Source organism: Lepidochelys olivacea, assembly GCF_965140295.1.
Source record: "Lepidochelys olivacea isolate rLepOli2 genome assembly, chromosome: 23".
Taxonomy (NCBI): Eukaryota; Metazoa; Chordata; order Testudines; family Cheloniidae; genus Lepidochelys; species Lepidochelys olivacea.
Window position 1 is genome coordinate 14,063,443 of NC_140433.1, and position 19,642 is coordinate 14,083,084.

At 60.0% G+C, this 19,642-nt stretch overlaps 1 protein-coding gene across 4 annotated transcripts; it reads right to left on the reverse strand.

Moving 5' to 3' along the window:
* Positions 1-198: 198 nt before the first annotated feature.
* SLC38A5 (solute carrier family 38 member 5) lies at positions 199-19,211 on the reverse strand. 4 transcript variants are annotated; one of them, XM_084612785.1, is made up of 17 exons: positions 19,064-19,211; positions 18,237-18,381; positions 9,907-10,101; positions 9,595-9,694; positions 8,761-8,876; positions 8,322-8,395; positions 8,129-8,221; positions 7,722-7,803; positions 6,879-6,961; positions 6,711-6,769; positions 6,394-6,540; positions 5,832-5,911; positions 5,084-5,184; positions 4,716-4,840; positions 4,080-4,224; positions 3,753-3,856; positions 199-3,573 (listed from the first exon to the last, which is right to left on the reverse strand). In XM_084612785.1, exons 3-17 carry the CDS (start codon positions 9,996-9,998, stop codon positions 3,469-3,471), a joined length of 1,506 nt encoding a protein of 501 aa, XP_084468911.1. In that variant the 5' UTR covers positions 9,999-10,101; positions 18,237-18,381; positions 19,064-19,211; the 3' UTR covers positions 199-3,468. The 4 variants fall into 4 exon arrangements, with proteins under 4 accessions (XP_084468911.1, XP_084468913.1, XP_084468910.1 ...); XM_084612787.1 differs by lacking the exon at positions 18,237-18,381 and having other exon boundaries at positions 9,595-9,679; XM_084612784.1 differs by lacking the exon at positions 18,237-18,381.
* Between the last annotated feature and the right edge of the window lie 431 nt (positions 19,212-19,642).

A 19,642-nucleotide genomic window follows, 5' to 3' on the forward strand; every position in this document is an offset into this window, starting at 1 on the left:
GCCCTGCAGCCCCCCCTCCTTAACACCTCTCCTCCATGCTCACACAACTCCCAACCTCCCTTCCCCACCTCCTCCATCCCTCATAACCCCCAGCCTCCCTCTCCCCTCGTAGACCCCCAAGTTGCCCCCTCCCAGCATGTCACACTCCCCCACCCCACTTCCCTCTGACCCACACACACAGACAGCTCAGGCAGGGGGGAAAGTCTGGTTGCTATTTATTGAAACCCAGAGCTACCCTACAAAAGCCACCAGCTCCCTGCATCGCTTTCACATTGTGGTGCCCCTCCCCACAGCACGCCCCCCCTCCAGCCATGGGGGTGGGGAACCCCTGCTGCAATGGGGAGCAGGGGGGTCTTTTGGCTTTGTCACTAGCGCTGGGAACAGGATCGGGCCAGACGTGCTGACCGAAAAGCTGCTTCAAGGGGCCCTTTTATCTCCGTAAAGCCTCGGGCGTCTGGAGTCACGTGAATCCAGGCAGGATCAATAGACCGAGACGCCGACTTTAGGGGCTGGCGGGATGAAGGTTTTCAGTGTGGGGGAGCCAGCCCCGGTGTGATTATCCCGTCCAGGCCAGCCCTGAATTAACCAGGCCTGGAACCCATCCACCCCAGAATCTGAACCCGGGACCCTTCTACCAGCGTCCCCGAGCCCCAGGCAACACCGGGCCTCAAAAAGGAAACCCGACGGTTTGGAAAACGTCCTGAGAGTTAGTAAGGGGGAAAAGCCAAGTTTTTGGACCCTCGGATGGGGGGCAAAAATCCCTCTTTCCAAAATGGTCTTTTTTTTGTTTCTCCTTTCGGAAAAGGACATTTTTTTGGTGGGGGGTTGGCGGCATTGCCTGGACATGACACAGCCAAGGTGGGGGACGTAATGTCTTTTACCAGCCCGACTCCCAGGGGAGGGACATGAGCTCTGCAGAAGTTCGGAAACTTGTCTCTTTCCCCAGTTGTGGGCCCAATAAAAGAGATCAGTCGCTCTGATTTGGTTGCATGGTCCCCACATTTTTTTTGGGGGGGTGGGGGTGTTCCCCGCCTGGCTGGCAGAATGTCAGTTTCCTTTGGCTCCAGGGAACCTGTCCCTGCAGAAAGGGAATATTGGAGTGGTTAGAGCAGGAGTCCTGGCTCCCAGCTCTCAGCACTAGACCCCACTGCCCTCCCAGAGCCAGGGAGAGAACCCAGGAGTCCTGATTCTCTATAGGGCCCCTTTCTGCCAATATAACTGCTGTGTCGGGGCAGGGGGGCAAGTGGGCCACGGCGGGGCAGAATGGCCAGGGTTGGGGTAGAATTTGGGGGGCAGGAGATGGCTACTTTGAGGGGAGGGGGCTGCACCAGAGGCCGGGGGGCTGTTAAGGCACTGGGCTGAAGAGGCATTAAATGCTAAGGCTGCTGCGGTGGAGGAGCTCTGCTGCGGGTGGGGGCATTGGGGCTTTTCTAGAAGGGAAATGGAGCCATCAGGGTGGGATCTAGAGATCGCTGGAGGAGGAGGGAAGACCCCAGGGTTTTCTAGAGCAGAGATGGAGCCATCGGGGTGGGATCTAGAGGTTTCTGGATGAAAACACGTAGGCATAAGGGATTTTTCCAGAAGGGAGATGGCGGCGTCAGGGCAAGATCTAGAGCTCTCTGGAGGAGGAAGTGGCGGCATTGGGATTTTTCTAGAGAGGAGTTGGAGGCACTGGGGCGAGATCGAAAGGTCCCTGGAGAAGGACATGGACTTTTCTAGAGGAGAGACGGAGGCGCTGGAGCAGGATCTAGAGATCTCTGGAGGCGGAAGCAGAGGTGTCGGGATTTTTCTAGGGGGGAGATGGAGGCAGCGGGGTGGGAACTAGCGGTTTCTGGAGGAAAACATGTAGGCACGAGGATTTTTCTAGAGGGGAGAAGGAGCCATTGGGGTGAGATCTAGCCGTTTCTGAAGGAGGAAGCGGAGGCCCCGGGCTTTCTCGACAGGGCAGACAGAGCATTCTCTGGCTCCGAGGGGGCGCCTGTACCAGGATTGCCTCCCACCCCGTGATCAGGGGGGTGCCCCGTCCTTAACCCTTTGCTCTCTGAAGGGGCTGGGGCGAGCAGCGTTAGTGACCCTGGGCCTGTCTCTGGGTGGTGAGGTAGTTTGAAAAGAGAAAGGAGACCCAGGGTTCGATTAAATGCCCGCCCCGACACCTCCTGTGTGGTGGGGGGAGGGTGCTGATGTGGGGTGAATTCTGCAATTGGGACCTGTCCCAGGCGGAAAACAGGTCTGAAGGCGCATGGCTTCCCCTCCCCCCAGCCCCGCTCAGGAAGCCAGGCGTCCTGGGAAGAACCCAGGAGTCCTGAGGCTCCATGGGACGCTCACCCCTACCTCCCCCATTGCTGTAACAGTAACAGCATCTCCTCCAGCCCTGGAGAATCCAGACGCTCGAGGGTTAATCCTCAGCAGGATGGGAACACGCCCCTATCTCCTGGTGGGGAAACTGAGGCACAAAAAGTGGACGGTCCGCGGCCCCGTTGCTGGGGATAGGACCCAGGAGTCCTGGCTCCCAGCCCCTCCCCCCCAGCTATAACCACTGGACCTCACTCCCCTCCTGGAGCCAGGGAAGGGACCCAGGAATCCTGGGGGGGTGTCACGATACTAGCCCCAACAGTGAGACTGGCATCACTCTTTGGTCTGGCTGCTGGCTCCAAATTAAATAAGAGCAATAAATTAGATTGTCGCCCAGGGAGCACCACGGACTCATCCGGCCCCCGCCCTGGCACAGTCAGATTCACAGTCCCTCTTCGACTGATGCCAGGGAATGAGTACAAGCGGGGGAGAGGGGGTGTTCCTGTCTCCATGGGAACCAAAGAGGTGGGAGGCATTGTCTGGAGGGAACTGTTGCTATGGGATCCCCCACCCACCCACTCCAGCAGTAACCAAAGCTTTATCGCGGCAACAAATGCCTGGTGTTGTTCCTCTGGGGACCTGCCACGTTGCCACGGCGACAGGGAGCTAAGGAGAAGCCGGTTGTGCTGTAGTCAGGGGACTCAGTAGTCGTGGGGAACCTGCCATTGCCATGGCACCAATGGCCCAATCAGGACCTTTGTCCCATGGAAATGGGAGGCTGCCATGACTACAGGGCGCAAATAGGAGGGCCTTAGCGCCATTCCCATGGAAACCAGTCACTGCCAGAAGCTGCAGCGTTGCCGCGGTAACAGTCGACCGATGGAAGGACCTTGGCACCATTCCCATGGAAACCAGGAGCTGTAGCATTGCCACGGTAACAGTCGATGGAAGAGCACTGGCGCCGTTCCCATGGACACCAGTTGATGCCAGGGTCTGTAGCGTTGCCATGGTGACAGTTGGCCAATGGGCGGGCCCTAGCACCGGTCTCAGCGTTGCCATGGCTGCAGCGCAGCGAGAGCCAGTGGGAGGCGGTGGTGCCCTTGCCCCAGTGACGTCTGGGCCCCCCGAGCTGGCCCAGTGGGGTCCATGTGTCTGTGCCGGGGGCGGGGGGGCGGGTCAGTGCCCCCCGCCGCTGCTGCGGCCGGTCGTCACCCAGTCAGCCACGATGAAGCTGAGACTCATCACCATGAAGATGAAGCCGAGGGCAGCAAAACAGGCGGCCTGGGGGGCAGAGGGGGAGCAGAAGGTGAGACCCCCCCGCAAGTACAGCCCAGCTCCCTGCCCCCACCCCACAGAACGGCCCCCTCGCCAAGCCCCCCACTCCCCACAGCATGGCACCCCCCCAAACGAGCCCTCTGCTCGCCACTCCCCAGGGCACTGCGCCCCCCAGCGGTGGGTACCTGGATTTTTGGCCTGGATCTCAGCGGTTCTTTTTCATTGGGAACGATGCGGAGGTAGAAGATGCTGGGGAGGATGAAGATGAGACTGGGGGCAGAGGTGGCGCCTGGGAGGAGAGAGGAGAGAGGGCTGAGATGCAGCTACCTCTGGGGTGGGGTGAGGCAGCTGAGGAGCTGCTGCACGTAACGCCGCACGGGGAGGGCTTGCCTGGCGCTGAGATGCAGCCACCTCTGGGATGGGGCAAGTGGAGAACAGCCGCACGTAACGCTGCACGGAGACGGCTCGCCTTGGAGGGCCAACCCCCAGCCCATTTGGAGCCAGGGACTTACCAATGACTCCAAAGATATCCCGGATATTAGGGACAAAGATGACGAGGAGATTGACAACGAACAGAAGGCCGATAGCGATGCTCACATGTCGAACCCAGCTAAAATCCTTCCCATGGAAGAGTAGCTGCTGGATGGCTCTGCGGATCTGGGAGGAGACAAGGAAAGAGGTCAGGGATATGGCAGTGGCTCGCCCAGTGCTGAGATGCAGCCACCTCTGGGGCGGAGCAGCCAGGGAACATCCACACGTAATGCTGAACAGGGATGGCTCGGCCAATGCTGAGATGCAGCCACCTCTGTGGCAGGGCAGCCGGGGAAATGCCGCACACAACGCCACACCAGGACAGCTTGCCCGGGGCCAAGATGCAGCCACCTCTGGGGCGGGGCAGCCGGGGAACAGCCGCACATAACGCCACACCAAGACAGCTCACTTGGTGCCAAGATGAAACCACCTCTGTGGCAGAGCCGCTGGGGAACAGCCACACATAATGCTGAACGGGGACGGCTCGGCCAATGCTGAGATGCAGCAACCTCTGGGGCGGGGCAGCTGGGGAACAGCCGCACATAACGCCACACCAAGACAGCTTGCCCAGCGCCGAGATGCAGCCACCTCTGGAGCGGGGCAGCCGGGAGACATACCGGGAAGAGCACCACGGGTACCGTCAGCGTGACGGCCATCAGCACGGCCAGTCGGACGCAGAGGATGAGCCGGTCCAGGGGATCCACCTCGCTGTACGTGTGCAGCATTTCTGACTCGACGTTCCCTGTGGGAGACGGAAGGGCCGGGGGGCCGGCCGTTAGCTGGGAGCCCAGCCGGGCCCCACGCAGGACAGGGTGAGGGGTGGAGGATCGGGGAGGGACACACAGCCATAGCGGTGGGGTTGCAGGGGAAATGGCTGGGCAGAGGGGGCGCTAGGGGGCACTGATGGGGTCAGTGCAGCGGGAGCCGGGCCCTGGGAAGGGACCCTGCCGCCCCCTACTGGGGGCCCAGCCCCGCACTGCCTTACCGTAGAAGGTGAGATAGCCGAAGATGGCCGTCAGCAGGTACATGACGAACATGGCCAGGATGGAGACGTTCGCCACATTCTGCATGCGCCGCTTCGAGGCCCTGGCGGGGGACAGATGGATCAAACGCCGCCCTGCCCTGGGGGCTGGCTGGGGAGAACCCAGGAGTCCGGGCTCCCAGGTCCCCTACCAGACCCCACTCCCCTCCCAGAGCCAGGGAGAGAAGCCAGGAGTCCGGGCTCCCAGGTCCCCTACCAGACCCCACTCCCCTCCCAGAGCCAGGGAGAGAAGCCAGGAGTCCGGGCTCCCAGGTCCCCTACCAGACCCCACTCCCCTCCCAGAGCCAGGGAGAGAAGCCAGGAGTCCGGGCTCCCAGGTCCCCTACCAGACCCCACTCCCCTCCCAGAGCCAGGGAGAGAACCCAGGAGTCCGGGCTCCCAGCCCCGCTACCAGACTCCACTCCCTTCCCAGAGCCAGGGAGAGAACCCAGGAGTCCGGACTCCCACGCCCCCTACTGGAGCCCACTCCCCCTCCCACAGCCAGGTAGAGAACCCAGGAGTCCAGGCCCCCAGCCCCACTACCAGACCCCACTCCCGTCCCAGAGCCAGGGAGAGAACCCAGGAGTCCGGGCCCCCCGCCCCCTGAGCGCCAATAACAACAGCGTTAGTGACTTGATCTCCCTGAACCCACCTGGCCGTGCCCTCCCTCGGCCACCCACCCACCCACCCCTTTTCCCTCCCCGCCCCTCACCTGCGTAGCTCTGTGTAGATGGGCAGCACCTCTGGGTGACAGACGAATGCAAAAGCCAAGATGGGGATGGTGTACGCCGTCTGTGGGGGGAGGAGAAAGGCTGACTGCTAGAGCCAGGTGAGAACCCAGGCGTCCTGGCTCCCAGCCCCCCCTGCTCTAACCCACCGGACCCCACTCCCCTCCCAGAGCCAGGTGAGAACCCAGGAGTCCGGGCTCCCGGCCCTCCCTGCTCTAACCCACCAGACCCCACTCCCCTCCCAGAGCCAGGTGAGAACCCAGGAGTCCGGGCTCCCGGCCCCCCCTGCTCTAACCCACCAGACCCCACTCGCCTCCCAGAGCCAGGTGAGAACCCAGGAGTCCGGGCTCCCAGCCCCCCCTGCTCTAACCCACCGGACCCCACTCCCCTCCCAGAGCCAGGTGAGAACCCAGGAGTCCGGGCTCCCGGCCCTCCCTGCTCTAACCCACCAGACCGAACTCGCCTCCCAGAGCCAGGTGAGAACCCAGGAGTCCGGGCTCCCGGCCCCCCCTGCTCTAACCACTGGCCCCCACCCCCCGCTCTCACCTGGGAGTTGACGGTGAAGGTCTGGGCCGTGCACTCATCCCCAGCGGTGCCCGCGGAGCTGGCATTGTGCCCATTGTAGTAGACGAGGGATGTCACGGGCTCGGTCCCGTTCAGCGGGCAGGAGATCTGGAACTTCTTGTAGATCACCTGGGGGGGAGCCATGGGGTGGGGGGAGGCGGTGAGAGACACCCCTTCCCCAGCAGCGGGGTTACCCCCGCCTCCCGCCAGCCAGGGAGCTGGGAGCCAGGACTCCTGGGTTCTTTCCCTGGTGGGCAGGCGGGGGAGGGGCAGCGGGTGGGGGGGCCGGGCGGACTCACCGACATGAGGAAGAAGACCATGCAGGTCAGCGAGAGCCCGCTGGTGTACCCCAGATAGCCTGTGGGGGAGGGGAGAGAGGGTGAGACCCACGGGGCTGACCCTTGCCGGGGGGGGGGGGCAGGGGGGGCAGGCGCCCCCCCCATACACACACCCAGCCCCACACTCACCGAGATGTTTCATGAGCGCCAGGGGCAGGATGACACAGACGCTGACGATGATAATTAGCACGTTGCCATTCATGTACCAGGTCCTGCGAGAGACACACACCGGGGGGGGGGGGGGGGGGGTCAGCGCCCCCTGCAGGGGGAGGTGGGGATGGAGCAGCCAGGAGCGCCCCCCCACAGCGCCCCCTGCTGGGAGAGGCAGGGCCAGGAGGGAAATGCTCCTGCTCTGGGCCGGCCGATTCCTCAGGAGCAGGATATTGGGGTGCGGGGGAAGGGGAGGGTCAGGAATGGCCCCGGGTGACACAGGTGTGGGGGCAAAACTCATGGGGGGGGGGGGCAGGGAACTAGAACCTTCTATGGGACCCACCAGGAACCCTATGGAATTAGGGAGCTCCTTCTCCATGGCTTGATGCAATCCGTGGGGCCGGGAGCCAGGACACCTGGGTTCTCTCCCCAGCTCTGGGAGGGGAGTGGGGTCTAGTGGTTAAAGCAGGGGGGGCTGGGAGCCAGGACTCCTGGGTTCTCTCCCCAGCTCTGGGAGGGGAGTGGAGTCTAGTGGTTAAAGCAGGGGGGGCTGGGAGCCAGGACTCCTGGGTTCTCTTCCCAGCTCTGGGAGGGGAGTGGGGTCTGGTAGGACGGTGTGGGGGCCAGGCTGACTGTAGGGGATGAGGGCACCATGTCCGGGCAGGGAAAGCGTGTGAACAGGAGAGCCAGATGTCCCCATTTATAGACAGGAATGCGGCCCGGGGCCTTTCCCCTCTAGGGGGCGCTGGCTCCCATCTGGCCACAGGGCAGGGGGCCGGCTGGCAGGGGGGCGGGAACGGTTCCCCGCGCGATCTCACTCACTCCGTGTTCTCCGTCAGGCCCAGGAACGTCTGTATCACTAAAGGCAACTCGTATTTCACAATGTACAGGTAACTGGACATGGCTGCAAGAGAAACACCCGCGTCAGGACGCCTGGGTTTCCTCCCCGGCCCTGGGCAGGGTGTGGGGGGGCTGGTGGGTTAGCGCAGGGGGGCTGGGAGCCCGGACGCCTGGGTTCCCTCCCCAGCTCTGGGAGGTGAGTGAGGGCTAGTGGTTTAAGCAGTGGGGGCTGGCAGCCAGGACTCCTGGGTTCCCTCCCCGGCTCTGGGCGGGGAGTGGGGTCTAGTGGGTTAGAGCTGGAAGTGGGGGGGGCTGGGAGCCCGGATGCCTGGGTTCCCTGCCCGGCTGTGGGCGGGGAGTGGGGTCTAGGGGCTAGATCCAACTCTCACCTCCCGTGTTGTGCACACAGATGACCACCGCCGCCACCACCTTGCCGCCCGGGCCGAACGCCCGGTAACCCAGCTCTTCGTAGGCGCGGATCCCTGCGCGGGAGGAAAGAGACGGGAGTTAGAGAGCGTCGGCGCCTCCCGCTGGGCGAGGCCAGGGCTGGAGGAGCAGGGAGCTTCCCCCCACTGGACTCACCTACGACGCCAGCACATTTCAGCAGCAGGTGGATGGAGTACGCGGAGAGCAGCGCGATGCAGATCAATAGCACGCTGCCAAGAGAACGGTGGACAGGTGTAAGTCCCCCTCCCGGAGCCAGGGAGAGAACCCAGGAGTCCTGGCTCCCAGACCCCACCCCCCGCGCAACCACTAGGTCCCACTCCCCTCCCGGAGCCGGGGAGAGAACCCAGGAGTCCTGGTTCCTTCTGCTATAGCTCCCAACCATTGACACCACCTGGTGGAGAAGGAGTATATCTTGCTGATCCCAGAGCAGTGATCTTCCCCCGGGCAGTGCCCTGTGGGGGGAGGCAGTGGCCCCAGAGCAGTGCCTTCCCCCGGGCAGTGCCCTGTGGGGGGAGGCAGTGGCCCCAGCGCGGTGATCTTCCCCCAGGCAGTGCCCTGTGGGGGCGGCACTCACACGAAGAGCACAATGCCCGTGTTGCTCATGGCGTAGGCAAGGCCCAGGATGCCACTGCCCATGATGGCGTTGCTGAGGTTAAAGACCGACATCCCGAACGACGTCTTCCCCTCGAACTGTGGGCAAGAGAGAGAGACGGGGCGGGGTGAGAGCCTGGGGGAGGGCGGAGGTCAAAGGGCAAGGGATGGTGAGGAAAGGGCAAGGGTCAGGGGTCAAAGAACAAAGCAATTAACAGAGCAGACAAAGGTCAAAGAACACATTGCGTCAATAGAAGGGCAAGGGTCATACACTGAAGAGCAAAGGTCAGCAAGGAGAGGGCAAAGGTCGGAGGTCAAAGATCAAACCACTTCAAGGTGAGGACAAGAGTCAGAGGTCAAAGGACAACTGGGAGGCCAAAGAGGAAGGGCAATGAGAAAGCACAAGGGTCAGAGGTCAAAAAGCAAAAGATGACAAGGAGAGGGCAAGGGTCAGAGGTCAATGAGAAAAGAGGCGGGGCAAGCTCAGATGTCAAAGAGCAAAGGACAATGAGGAGAGGGTGAAGGCTGGAGGTTAAAAGGGTCACTGGGTGTGGAATCAATGAAAGGTCAAAGATCAGGGGTCAAAGGGGACACAGGGTGAGGAATCAACGAAAGGTCAAAGGGTAGGGGTCAAAGGGGACACCCGGCAAGGAATCGATGAAAGGTCAAAGGGCGAAGATTAAAGGGACAGCGGGCGAGGGTCCAATGAAAGGTCAAAGAGCAGGGGTCAAAGAGGGGAGGGACTAGTCAAGGGCTTTGGCTGCTGGGGGGTGGGATCGGCTCTGCGTCAGGGCCCGGACGCCTGGGTCCCACTTACGTCAGTGAACTGGCTCAGCTTCTTGCCGGCGGCGTGGGGCAGGAAGCCCTCCTGCTCGGCCGCTATCACCTCCGCCGTGGGGTCCCTGCCAGGGGAAGGGCTGCAGGGTGAGAGGGCTGCAAGCTCGGATGCCTGGGTCCCTTCCCCAGCGCAGCTCCCCAGGCGCTTCCCATTTAGAGCATCCCCCTCCCCAATGCGGGGGTCGCCCACCCAGCCGCCCCCAGTAGCCCTGGTTACTCACCCAGATACCCCCATTACTCCCCCCACTAGCCCCCCAATCCCCCCCGTCCATTCCCCCCCCCCGATACTCACCCATCCTCCAGGCTGCTGGCTTTGTCGCACTCCGGGACAGACCCGTTTAACATCTCCAGCCCCTCCTGCTCTTCCATCTTCTGCAGCTCCATGGCGGACGCGGGCCAGTTCGGGGTGTGGACGTGAGGTGCGTGTACGGGGGGGCGGGGTGTCAGAGATCACTGTTGGGGCGCAGCGCCGGGGTCACCTTCCCACCTAGAAACCCAGAGAAAGGGATCAGGCAGGAATGCCCCCACCCAAACGAAGGAGAAGCTCAATCCCTGCGTGGGTTGGGGGGCTGGGAGCCAGGACTCCTGGGTTCTCTCCCCAGCTCTGGGAGGGGAGTGGGATCTAGTGGTTAGAGCAGCGCGGGCAGCAGGGGACAGTCTCCTAGGAGGGCCAATGGCGTGAACACAAGATTCGCCGCTGCCTGTCAGCCGGGATCCCACAGACGAATCTGAACACAAAGAGGCAATGGCCCTGACGGATCCACCCCAGGGACAGCGTCACCCCCCTCAAGAATTCACAGATCTCAAGCCCAGACGGGACTTCCGGGATCACCTAACCCGCTCTCCGATATCACGCTGTCTCAGCGACCTCCCGGAAACAACCCCAGAGCAGATCTTTTGGCAAAACACCCTGTCTTGACCACAAACTGGCCCGTGACAGCAGTACAGCTGAGACTCGTGTTTATCCCGCATAGCCGAGGGCAACGGAATCAAGAATTTTGCATCCAAAAGTTGCTGGTTTCTTTCCCATCAAAACGTGGCCTTTTTGCCCAATCTGAGACTTTCACCCAAAACGTCTCGGGGAACTTTCGGGTCGTTAAGCCTCAATGTTCTGAATTGCGCAACGTCGTGTCGTCTAACTGAGCCGATTTTCTCCTTTGAAAGTTACACTTTGCCACATAAGCTAATTTCCTGAATGGTCCCTTTTCCCCCTGCGTTCGAAACGCCACTTTTTCAAATGCAGCCACGTTTTCTATGTTTGGAAACGCCGACATTTCTCCTTCAAGTTCTCTCATTTCAAAGCCGCAGTTTGTCCAGTGAATCAATTCTCTCTCTTTTTGACATTTCAAATTTCCTACTGAAAACACGTGTTACGTTTGGAACTGTCGGTTTCGCTAAACAATCCAGTGATCTAGTTCTGAAATATCTGATTTTCTAATCAAGCAAATATTCCCAAGTTCAAACTGTTTTCACTGAATCACGTTTTCTATTTTTGACATTGAAAATGTCCTGAATAACCTTTTGCTCTATTTCTGGAATGTCAACATTTCCAATTAATCCATGTCCCTCATTTTGAAACATCAGATTTGCTAACGAAAATACTTGAAAAACACCTGGACGTCCATTCATTAGGCCAAGTTATTTATTTTGGAAGTGTCCAACTTGGCAACGTTCGACATTTGAAATGTCCTTTTCACTTTTTAAAATGTTTGAAATGTTAAATGTTTCTCATCAGACTAACCAGATCTTTCCATTTTTTACATTTCAAAAGTTCTAATGACTGCCCTTTGCTTCAATTTCCAATTTCCCAAACAACCCTCTTTTCCTCATTTTCAAAAATGACTTTTTTTTTTTTTTTTTGAAATTTGCACTTTTTAAAACGTCCTGATTCAGCCAAACCACCTCATTTGGAATCTGCCGCTCAATCCAATTTCCAAATCTTGACATTTCAGAGTTTCTAATTAGCCCCTTTCTTGAAACGTCTCCCTTTCGATGATTAAATTCCGATTTCTGTCCGTTTCAAACGTCCTAAGTAACCCAGTTTCCTCCCGGTGAAACGTCCCATGTTCGAATCAGTCACGCCCGGCTCTTCAAGCGCGTTTCGGTGCCTAATTCCCTTTGACTGATGAAACCTGCACACACTGAGTGCCATAAAATGGACAATTTCTCCTCTCCCAATCCTTAACACGCGTGAGCAGAATTACAAACGAGGCTTTGTCCACTGGCAATAACACTTCCCGATCTCTGCCAGAAAAACCTCGCCCGATCCATCCTGCCACACCAACCACTTGGAGGGGTTCATGTGACTCATCCCTTCCTCCGCTCCACCGAGAGCAAAGCAATAATGGAACCGATTGCCTGGGGAGTGGGGTGGCGGGGGGGGGGCACAGAGCTGGAGAGAGCCAAGCTGTTCCTGGTGAATGCAATGAGCTGATCAGAAAGAAGCCCCCCGGTCTGCCATTTTTCAGATGGGGAAACTGAGGCACAGCTAGTCATCCCAGGTCCTGGGAGCCCTGGAGTAGCTTCCCAACCACTCAACAACACTTCCCCTCCATGATGGGGCAGAGCGAATGTCACCAACAAACTCAAGGCTCTGGGAGGGGAGTGGGGTCTGGTGGTTACAGCAAGGGGGGGCTGGGAGCCAGGAATCCTGGGTTCCCTCCCCAGCTCTGGGAGGGGAGTGGGGTCTGGTGCGAGAGCAGGGGCGGGCTCAGAGTCAGCGGGTTGGCTGATGTCTTCCTGAACCGAGCGCCAGGGAACGGACGGGAACACCGGCCGCCCGGGGCAGGTTGTGCGCCCATCTCGGCTGGGTGGGGTGGGAAGGCGCCTGGCTCCCCCTAAGGGCAGGAGCTGTGCCCATTCCTGCATTTCCCACATGCTGGGGCTTAACTTTGATGCCTGATTCTTCCGGACTTGGCGGCCGCACCCGGCCTCCTGGGTTCTGTTCTTGGCTCTGAGAGGCTGATGGGGTCTAGTGGTTGGGGCAGGGGGGGAGGCGCGAGGGGCTGGGAGCCAGGACTCCTGGGTTCTCTCCCTGGCTTGGGGAGGGGAGTGGGGTCTAGTGGTTGGAGCAGGTGTGTGCAGGGTGGACGGTACTGGGAGCCCGAACGCCTGGTTTCTGCTTCCCCGCTCAGATCAGTCCCAGTCGGAGGGTCCCTGCCTTGCCTTTCCATTCCCGCCCCAGAGGGTGGCAATGGCCTGCCCTGCTGGGGCCCCGCCCTCTGGCTCCGCCTCACTTCCCCCTCCCCAAAAGCTGGACCCAGGCATCCTGCTCTGACCACCAGTCCCCACTCCCCTCCCAGAGCAGGAGAGAGAACCCAGGAGTCCTGGGGTCCCTTCAGGTGACCCTCACCCACAGGCGGTCTTGCCTCGAAGGCTTTGGAGTGGTTGGAAAACTTTTGATCCACCTCCCAGCACCCCTACACTGGGGTCCGGGCAGCAAGGGGTTAACCACGGCCCATACCTGAAAAGGGTCCTTGGGAAGGTGGTGGTGGGGTGCAGATCCGGGGCGGGGGGGGGGCTGGAAGCCTGGACTCCTGGGTTCCCTCCCCAGCTCGGGGAGGGGAGCAGGGTGCTGGGGTCATGTGCAGGGTCCCTGTCGCATGATCCTAGCTCCCCCCGCCCCCCCACACACAGCGTCTGGCTGGTCACTGCTAATGTGGGGGGACCCAGGAGTCCTGGCTCCCAGCCCCCCTGCTCTAATCACTAGCCCCCACTCCCCTCCCAGAGCGTGTGAGAGAGAACCCAGGAGTCCTGGCTCCCAGCCCCCCGCCCCCTCCCCACGCTAACCACTAGACCCCCCCTCCCCTCCCGGAGCCGGGCTCCTGCTCGGCTCCCAGGCAGCTGCGGGATGCGAACACGTGGCTGCTGCTGGCTCCAGAGGAGTGGGGGAGGGGAGGAGGGGGGGCGTTAGGGGGGAGCCTGGGATTTAACCACTGACCGCTGGAGAGAAACTAGCCAAGACCAGAGCGCCCCCCCCAGTTCCCGACACCCCCCCCAAAGCTCTGGGTTCCCCCCCCCGTCTGCAGAGCCCGCCCCCCGCCAGTTTCACTCCCATCGCCCCCCCCCACTGAGTTAGGGGCTGGGGGGGGGTGATCTTGTTGTGGGGATGTGACGGTGCAGTGCCCCCCCCCGTCCGCCGCGCCCCCCCGGGCTCTGCCGCCCCCCGTCCCGTCCCCCCCCCCCGGTGGCTGATGCAACTGCCTCGTGGCCTTGCAACAGGGGTTGTGTCACCCCCCCGCACCCCGCACCCGGCGCTGTACACTCACCCGGGCGGGCGTGAGGCGGGAACAGGCCAGACGGGGAGATCCGGGGTCGGGGCCAGGTGTGTGTGGGGGGGGGTCGCACACCCCGTATGCCCAGCCGCGCGCTCCCCCAGCCGCACACCCGCGCCCAGAGACGTGCACACCCCGGCCAATCACACCCCTGCGCAGGCGGGGGCTGGGGCGGGTGTGAGTCTGGCCACACAACGTGGAGATCGGCACAGCACAGCACCCCCTGCAACACAACCCAGAGCAACACCCCCACCCCCTGCTGGCCCTACACAACGACACCCCCCACAACACAACACACCACACCACACAACCTGCTGGCCCTAGACAACGCACACAGATTGACATACACCCACACGCTCACACAGAGCCTGCTGGCCCTGGACACTGACACCCACTGCAGCACGACCCCCCCCCCTTCTGCCAACACACACACGTCCAGTTCAACACACACGCTAAAGTGTTCGCAACATACAGCCTCTTGGGTCCGCACCACAACACCTCCTCCAACACAGCGCACATACAGGTCACCTCCTGTGTCCTCCCCCCACACACACGCAACACCCAGAGCCGGCTGTGCCCAGTACAACCGCACACCTGCCGACACAACACACAACACGCACCTCCCACCCCAAAACTGATCGATGCACACCTGCCTGTCCCCAACACACACACAGAGCCAGCTGTCCCCAATGCAATCACACACCTGCCAGTCCCATGGCGCACATAATCCACACACGCACATCTCTATTTCCTCCCAACACAACATGTAGGCATGGACCCACACCCACACCCACACAGCAGGGCTTGTCCTCTCCAGCAGGGGGACACACCCGCAAACACACACCCACTCCCACTAATGAAACATACCACACCTAGTGGTTAGAGTGGGGCAGGGGGGCTGGGAGCCAGGACTCCTGGGTTCTCTCCCCAGCTCTGGGAGGGGAGTGGGGTCTAGTGGTAAGAGCAGGAGGGGGCTGGGTACTTCAACCCACTGGACCCAGCTACTCCAGCCCTGGCCTCTCCCCGCGGGGGGCGCTGTGGGGCAGGACGCTGGCTGTGGGGGGAGCGCCCGGCTCGGGGGAGAGCCCGGTCCAGCTGGCAGCCGTGGGAGTTTCCACTGTGCATTGTGATGTGTACACACAAGCCACTGGGATTCATGTCTCTATAAGGGCCGGTGGCGGGTGCGTCTCGGGGCCGCGTCCTGCCTTCGTCTTCCCCTTTGGGCCCTGACGCGGATGGGTTTGCATCTGACGGAAGTTTTAATTAGGCCTCGTGGCTATTTGGCTGTAATTATTCTGGTGTTCGTTAAAATATCCGGGGGGCACTAAAATAATTATAGTTAGCAGCCGTTGAGGGTGTGTCAGAGTCAGGAACAGCTAATTACCAGGCAGAGAGGAACCCAGGAGTCCTGGCTCCCAGCCCCCGACCCCCCTGCTCTAACCATTACACCTCTCCCTTCTCAGAGCCAGGGAGAGAACCCAGGAGTCCTGGCTCCCAGCCCCCCCTGCTCTAACCACCAGCCCCCAGTTCCCTCCCAGAGCCAGGGATGGGACCCAGCCTGGGCTGGTCAGAGCCGGGGAAGCAGTGGGAGCCGCAGTGGCCTTGCACTGCTGTCCCCCAATACAGCCTCCCTTGGCTTCCCCCACACCAGCTAGTGCCCTGCCCTGCTCCCCACAGCACCCCCTGTTGGGCAAGGTCAGGGACTGCATCAAGAAGAGACAGGAGGGGAGGGGTTAAACCCAGAGCCCTTGCAGACCCCATGCCCGCACGCACACACCCCACCCCGGTGCCCCAGGGCCCTTGCCAGCCATGGCCTGGGAAGCTGGATAAGCTAATCGCTGGATCACAACGTGCGCCCCACCCATCAGAGGCGCCCCCCCCATGTGCTTCCCTGCCCTTCCCCCCCATTAGAGAGTGTCCCTTTCACAATTCCCAGCCCGGGAAGGGGGGGGGGCGGATCTGCCCTCGGGAGCCAATTGCCTCCTTAACAAGCCGGCCGTGCCTACTCTGTAATTGTGACATTGCAGGCGAGATACAGAGGGACCCGGCTTCAGGGCTGGCCACAGGACAGTGCTTGTTGAGTACTGGTACTCTCCCCAGCATTACTGCCACTCCTGCAACCGCTGCGGCTGGCAGGCCACACTGCCCCCAGCGGGGGTGTTCCCTGAGACATGGCCTTCAGCATCCGTCGGGGCGCAGAGAGGCTGGGGTCAGGGAGAAAGGTGTAGCAACACCGTTACCCTCAACAGCGCAACAGACATCGTGACTGCTAGCGCTACACGCGGTTACCGTCAACAACACTGTGAACGCTGTTCCTGCTACAGACGGCGTTAGCAACACCGTTACCCTCAACAGCGCAACAGACATCGTGACTGCTAGCGCTACACGCGGTTACCGTCAACAACACTGTGAACGCTGTTCCTGCTACAGACGGCGTTAGCAACACCGTTACCCTCAACAGCGCAACAGACATCGTGACTGCTAGCGCTACACGCGGTTACCGTCAACAACGCTGTGAACGCTGTTCCTGCTACACACGGCGTTAGCAACACCGTTACCCTCAACAGCGCAACAGACATCGTGACTGCTAGCGCTACACGCGGTTACCGTCAACAACGCTGTGAACGCTGTTCCTGCTACACACGGCGTTAGCAACACCGTTACCCTCAACAGCGCAACAGACATCGTGACTGCTAGCGCTACACGCGGTTACCGTCAACAACACTGTGAACGCTGTTCCTGCTACAGACGGCGTTAGCAACACCGTTACCCTCAACAGCGCAACAGACATCGTGACTGCTAGCGCTACATGCGGTTACCGTCAACAACGCTGTGAATGCTGTTCCTGCTACACACGGCGTTAGCAACACCGTTACCCTCAACAGCGCAACAGACATCGTGACTGCTAGCGCTACACGCGGTTACCGTCAACAACGCTGTGAACGCTGTTCCTGCTACACATGGCGTTAGCAACACCGTTACCCTCAACAGCGCAACAGACATCGTGACTGCTAGCGCTACACGCGGTTACCGTCAACAACGCTGTGAACGCTGTTCCTGCTACACACGGCGTTAGCAACACCGTTACCCTCAACAGCGCAACAGACATCGTGACTGCTAGCGCTACATGCGGTTACCGTCAACAACGCTGTGAATGCTGTTCCTGCTACACACGGCGTTAGCAACACCGTTACCCTCCACAATGCTCCAGACGCCATTCCTGCTCCTGCTCCACACAGTGTTAGCTACACTGTTACTGCTCACGCTGTTGCCAGAAAATACTCCAAACCGTTATCACTCACGTTGTTGCTACTGTTACAAGAAACAGCATCATTAACAACGCCACAAACACAGTGACAGTGAACGTTGTCACTCAGACTCCAACACCATAACCCCGACTGAGCCTACTGACACTGTCGCTAATTGTGGGAACGTGGTAGCCACTGACGTTATAACCACTAATCCTACAAGTATTCTGCTCAGTAACATCACCATAACCCCATCACTGCTCCCAATAATACAGCCATCCCCGCCACTCCCGTTGTTACCTCTGATTCTCCCGTCACTACCCACATTGTAAGCCCCATTACTACTTAGTTATTACTCCAATTGTTACCACTGTTACTCCAAAGAGTTACTAGCCAAATGGCACCACCAACACACCAAAGGGTTACTAGTGAAATCAATGCCACTAATATTGCTAGTAGTTACTACTAAAATTGGCACAAGTAATACTCCAAAGAGTTACTAATGGTCCAAAGGATCACTACTCACACTGATACCACTAATACTGCAAAGAGTTTCTCATACTCTAAATGGCTACTCGTCAACTGGATACAGCCAGTGTTCCCAAGTTAATACTCAAATGGACATCACTCATACTCCAAAGAGTTACTAATCACATCGACAGCATGAATGTGCCAGTTATTAATACTCCAACTAGCTACTGCTTGAATCAATGCCACTGGTACTCCAGAGTTACTAGTCAAATTGATTTAACTATACTCCAGAGTTACCAGCCAAATCGATAGCATTAATACTCTAGTTATTAATACTCCAACTAGCTACTGCTTGAATCAATGCCACTGGTACTCCAGAGTTACTAGTCAAATTGATATCGCTAATACTCCAAAGAGTTACTAATGCTCCAGATGGTTACTACCCAAATCAATACCACTAATACACTATGGAGTGATTACACATTAATGCTCCAAAGAGTCACTACTCAGATAGATACCACCAATACTCCAGCTAGTTACTACTCAACTTGATATCACTCCGAAACCTGTCATACACCAGAGTTACTCAAACCAATTCCATTAATACTACAAACAACCTGAGTACTTACATTGTTACCACTAATTCCAGGATCAACGTGACTCCTCAAATCCTCACCAATAGTTGGCACCAGGGCCACTATTCGCCTTGTTCCTTAGATTTCTTTCCCTCTTAACGCCTCGGACTCACGCCGCTCTGTCCGGTGGCCAATTATTCTCCAAAAAGAAAGAGACCGTTCAAATTCGCCAAGCAACTTTTCAACATTTAAGAGGAGTCCTGGCTCCCAGCCCCCCCCCGGCTCTAACCCACCAGACCCCACTCCCCGCCCAGAGCTGGGGAGGGAACCCAGGAGTCCTGGCTCCCAGCCCCCCCTGCTCTAACCCAGTAGACCCCCATTCCCCTCCCAGAACCAGGGAGAGAACCCAGGAGTCCTGGCTCCCAGCCCTCCCTGCTCTAACCACCAGACCCCACCCCCCTCCCAGGGCCGGGGAGAGAACCCGGGAGTCCTGGCTCCCAGCCCCCCCTGCTCTAACCACCGGACCCCATCCCCCTCCCAGGGCCGGGGAGAGAACCCGGGAGTCCTGGCTCCCAGCCCCCCCGGCTCTGGGCGGGGAGTGGGGTCTGGTGGGTTACAGCAGGGGGGGCTAGGAGCCAGGACTCCCGGGTTCTCTCCCTGGTTCTGGGAGGGGAATGGGGGTCTACTGGGTTAGAGCCGGGGGGGCTGGGAGCCGGGACTCCTGGGTTCTCTCCCCGGCCCTGGGTGGGGAGCAGCTGGCCACCTGGCACCACAAGAGAGGCCACGGGCTCAGGCTGGGACAAGCCAAGTGCTGGCAGGTCAGGACGCCCCGGGCAGAGTCCCCCCGTGGCGGGCTCCGGAGCGGCCCCCCCATCACTCACCCTGGGCGCAGCGCGGAGGGGACCGGGCGCGGGCGGCGGGGCGAGCGGACTGGGGGAGCCGGGCTGGGGCGCTGGCTGCGCTGGGAAGGGATCAGGTTACCATTGCATCAGATCGCACGGACCACGCTGCTGGGGAGGCCCTACCAGCCTGGGGCACATCCGGCTGTGGGAGGGGACCGGAGAGGGGGCTGGGAGCCAGGACTCCTGGCTTCTATTCCTGGGGAGGGGCTGGGAGCCAGGACTCCTGGGTTCTATCCCTAGGGAGGGGAGTGGGGTCTGGTGGTAGAAGCGGGGGGGGGGGGGGGGGGCTGGGAGCCAGGACTCCTGGGTTCTATCCCTGTGGCAGGGGCTGGGAGCCAGGACTCCTGGGTTCAATCTGCAACTCTGGGAGGGGAGTGCGGGCTGGGAGCAGGCAGGGAGAGGCTGGGAGCAGGACTCCTGGGTTCTCTACTGGCTCTGGGAGGGGAGTGGGCTCCAGTGGTTACAGCAGGAAGGGGTCCTTTTAATCCTTTAGGCCCCTGCCTCAGTTTACCCAAGCCTGGATTTATGTTTTCCTTTTTATAACTAGAATCACCCTAT

What these genes read in the sequence shown, in the direction of transcription:
- SLC38A5 (XM_084612784.1), bottom strand. Translation starts at nt 9,998, where the DNA reads ATGGAGCTGCAGAAGATGGAAGAGCAGGAGGGGCTGGAGATGTTAAAC. An exon ending in CGGCTATCTCACCTTCTACG is followed by an intron (nt 4,841 to 5,083) that starts GTAAGGCAGTGC and finishes CGTCTCCCACAG; the next exon opens with GGAACGTCGAGTCAGAAATG. An exon ending in GGATATCTTTGGAGTCATTG is followed by an intron (nt 3,857 to 4,079) that starts GTAAGTCCCTGG and finishes CTCTCCTCCCAG; the next exon opens with GCGCCACCTCTGCCCCCAGT.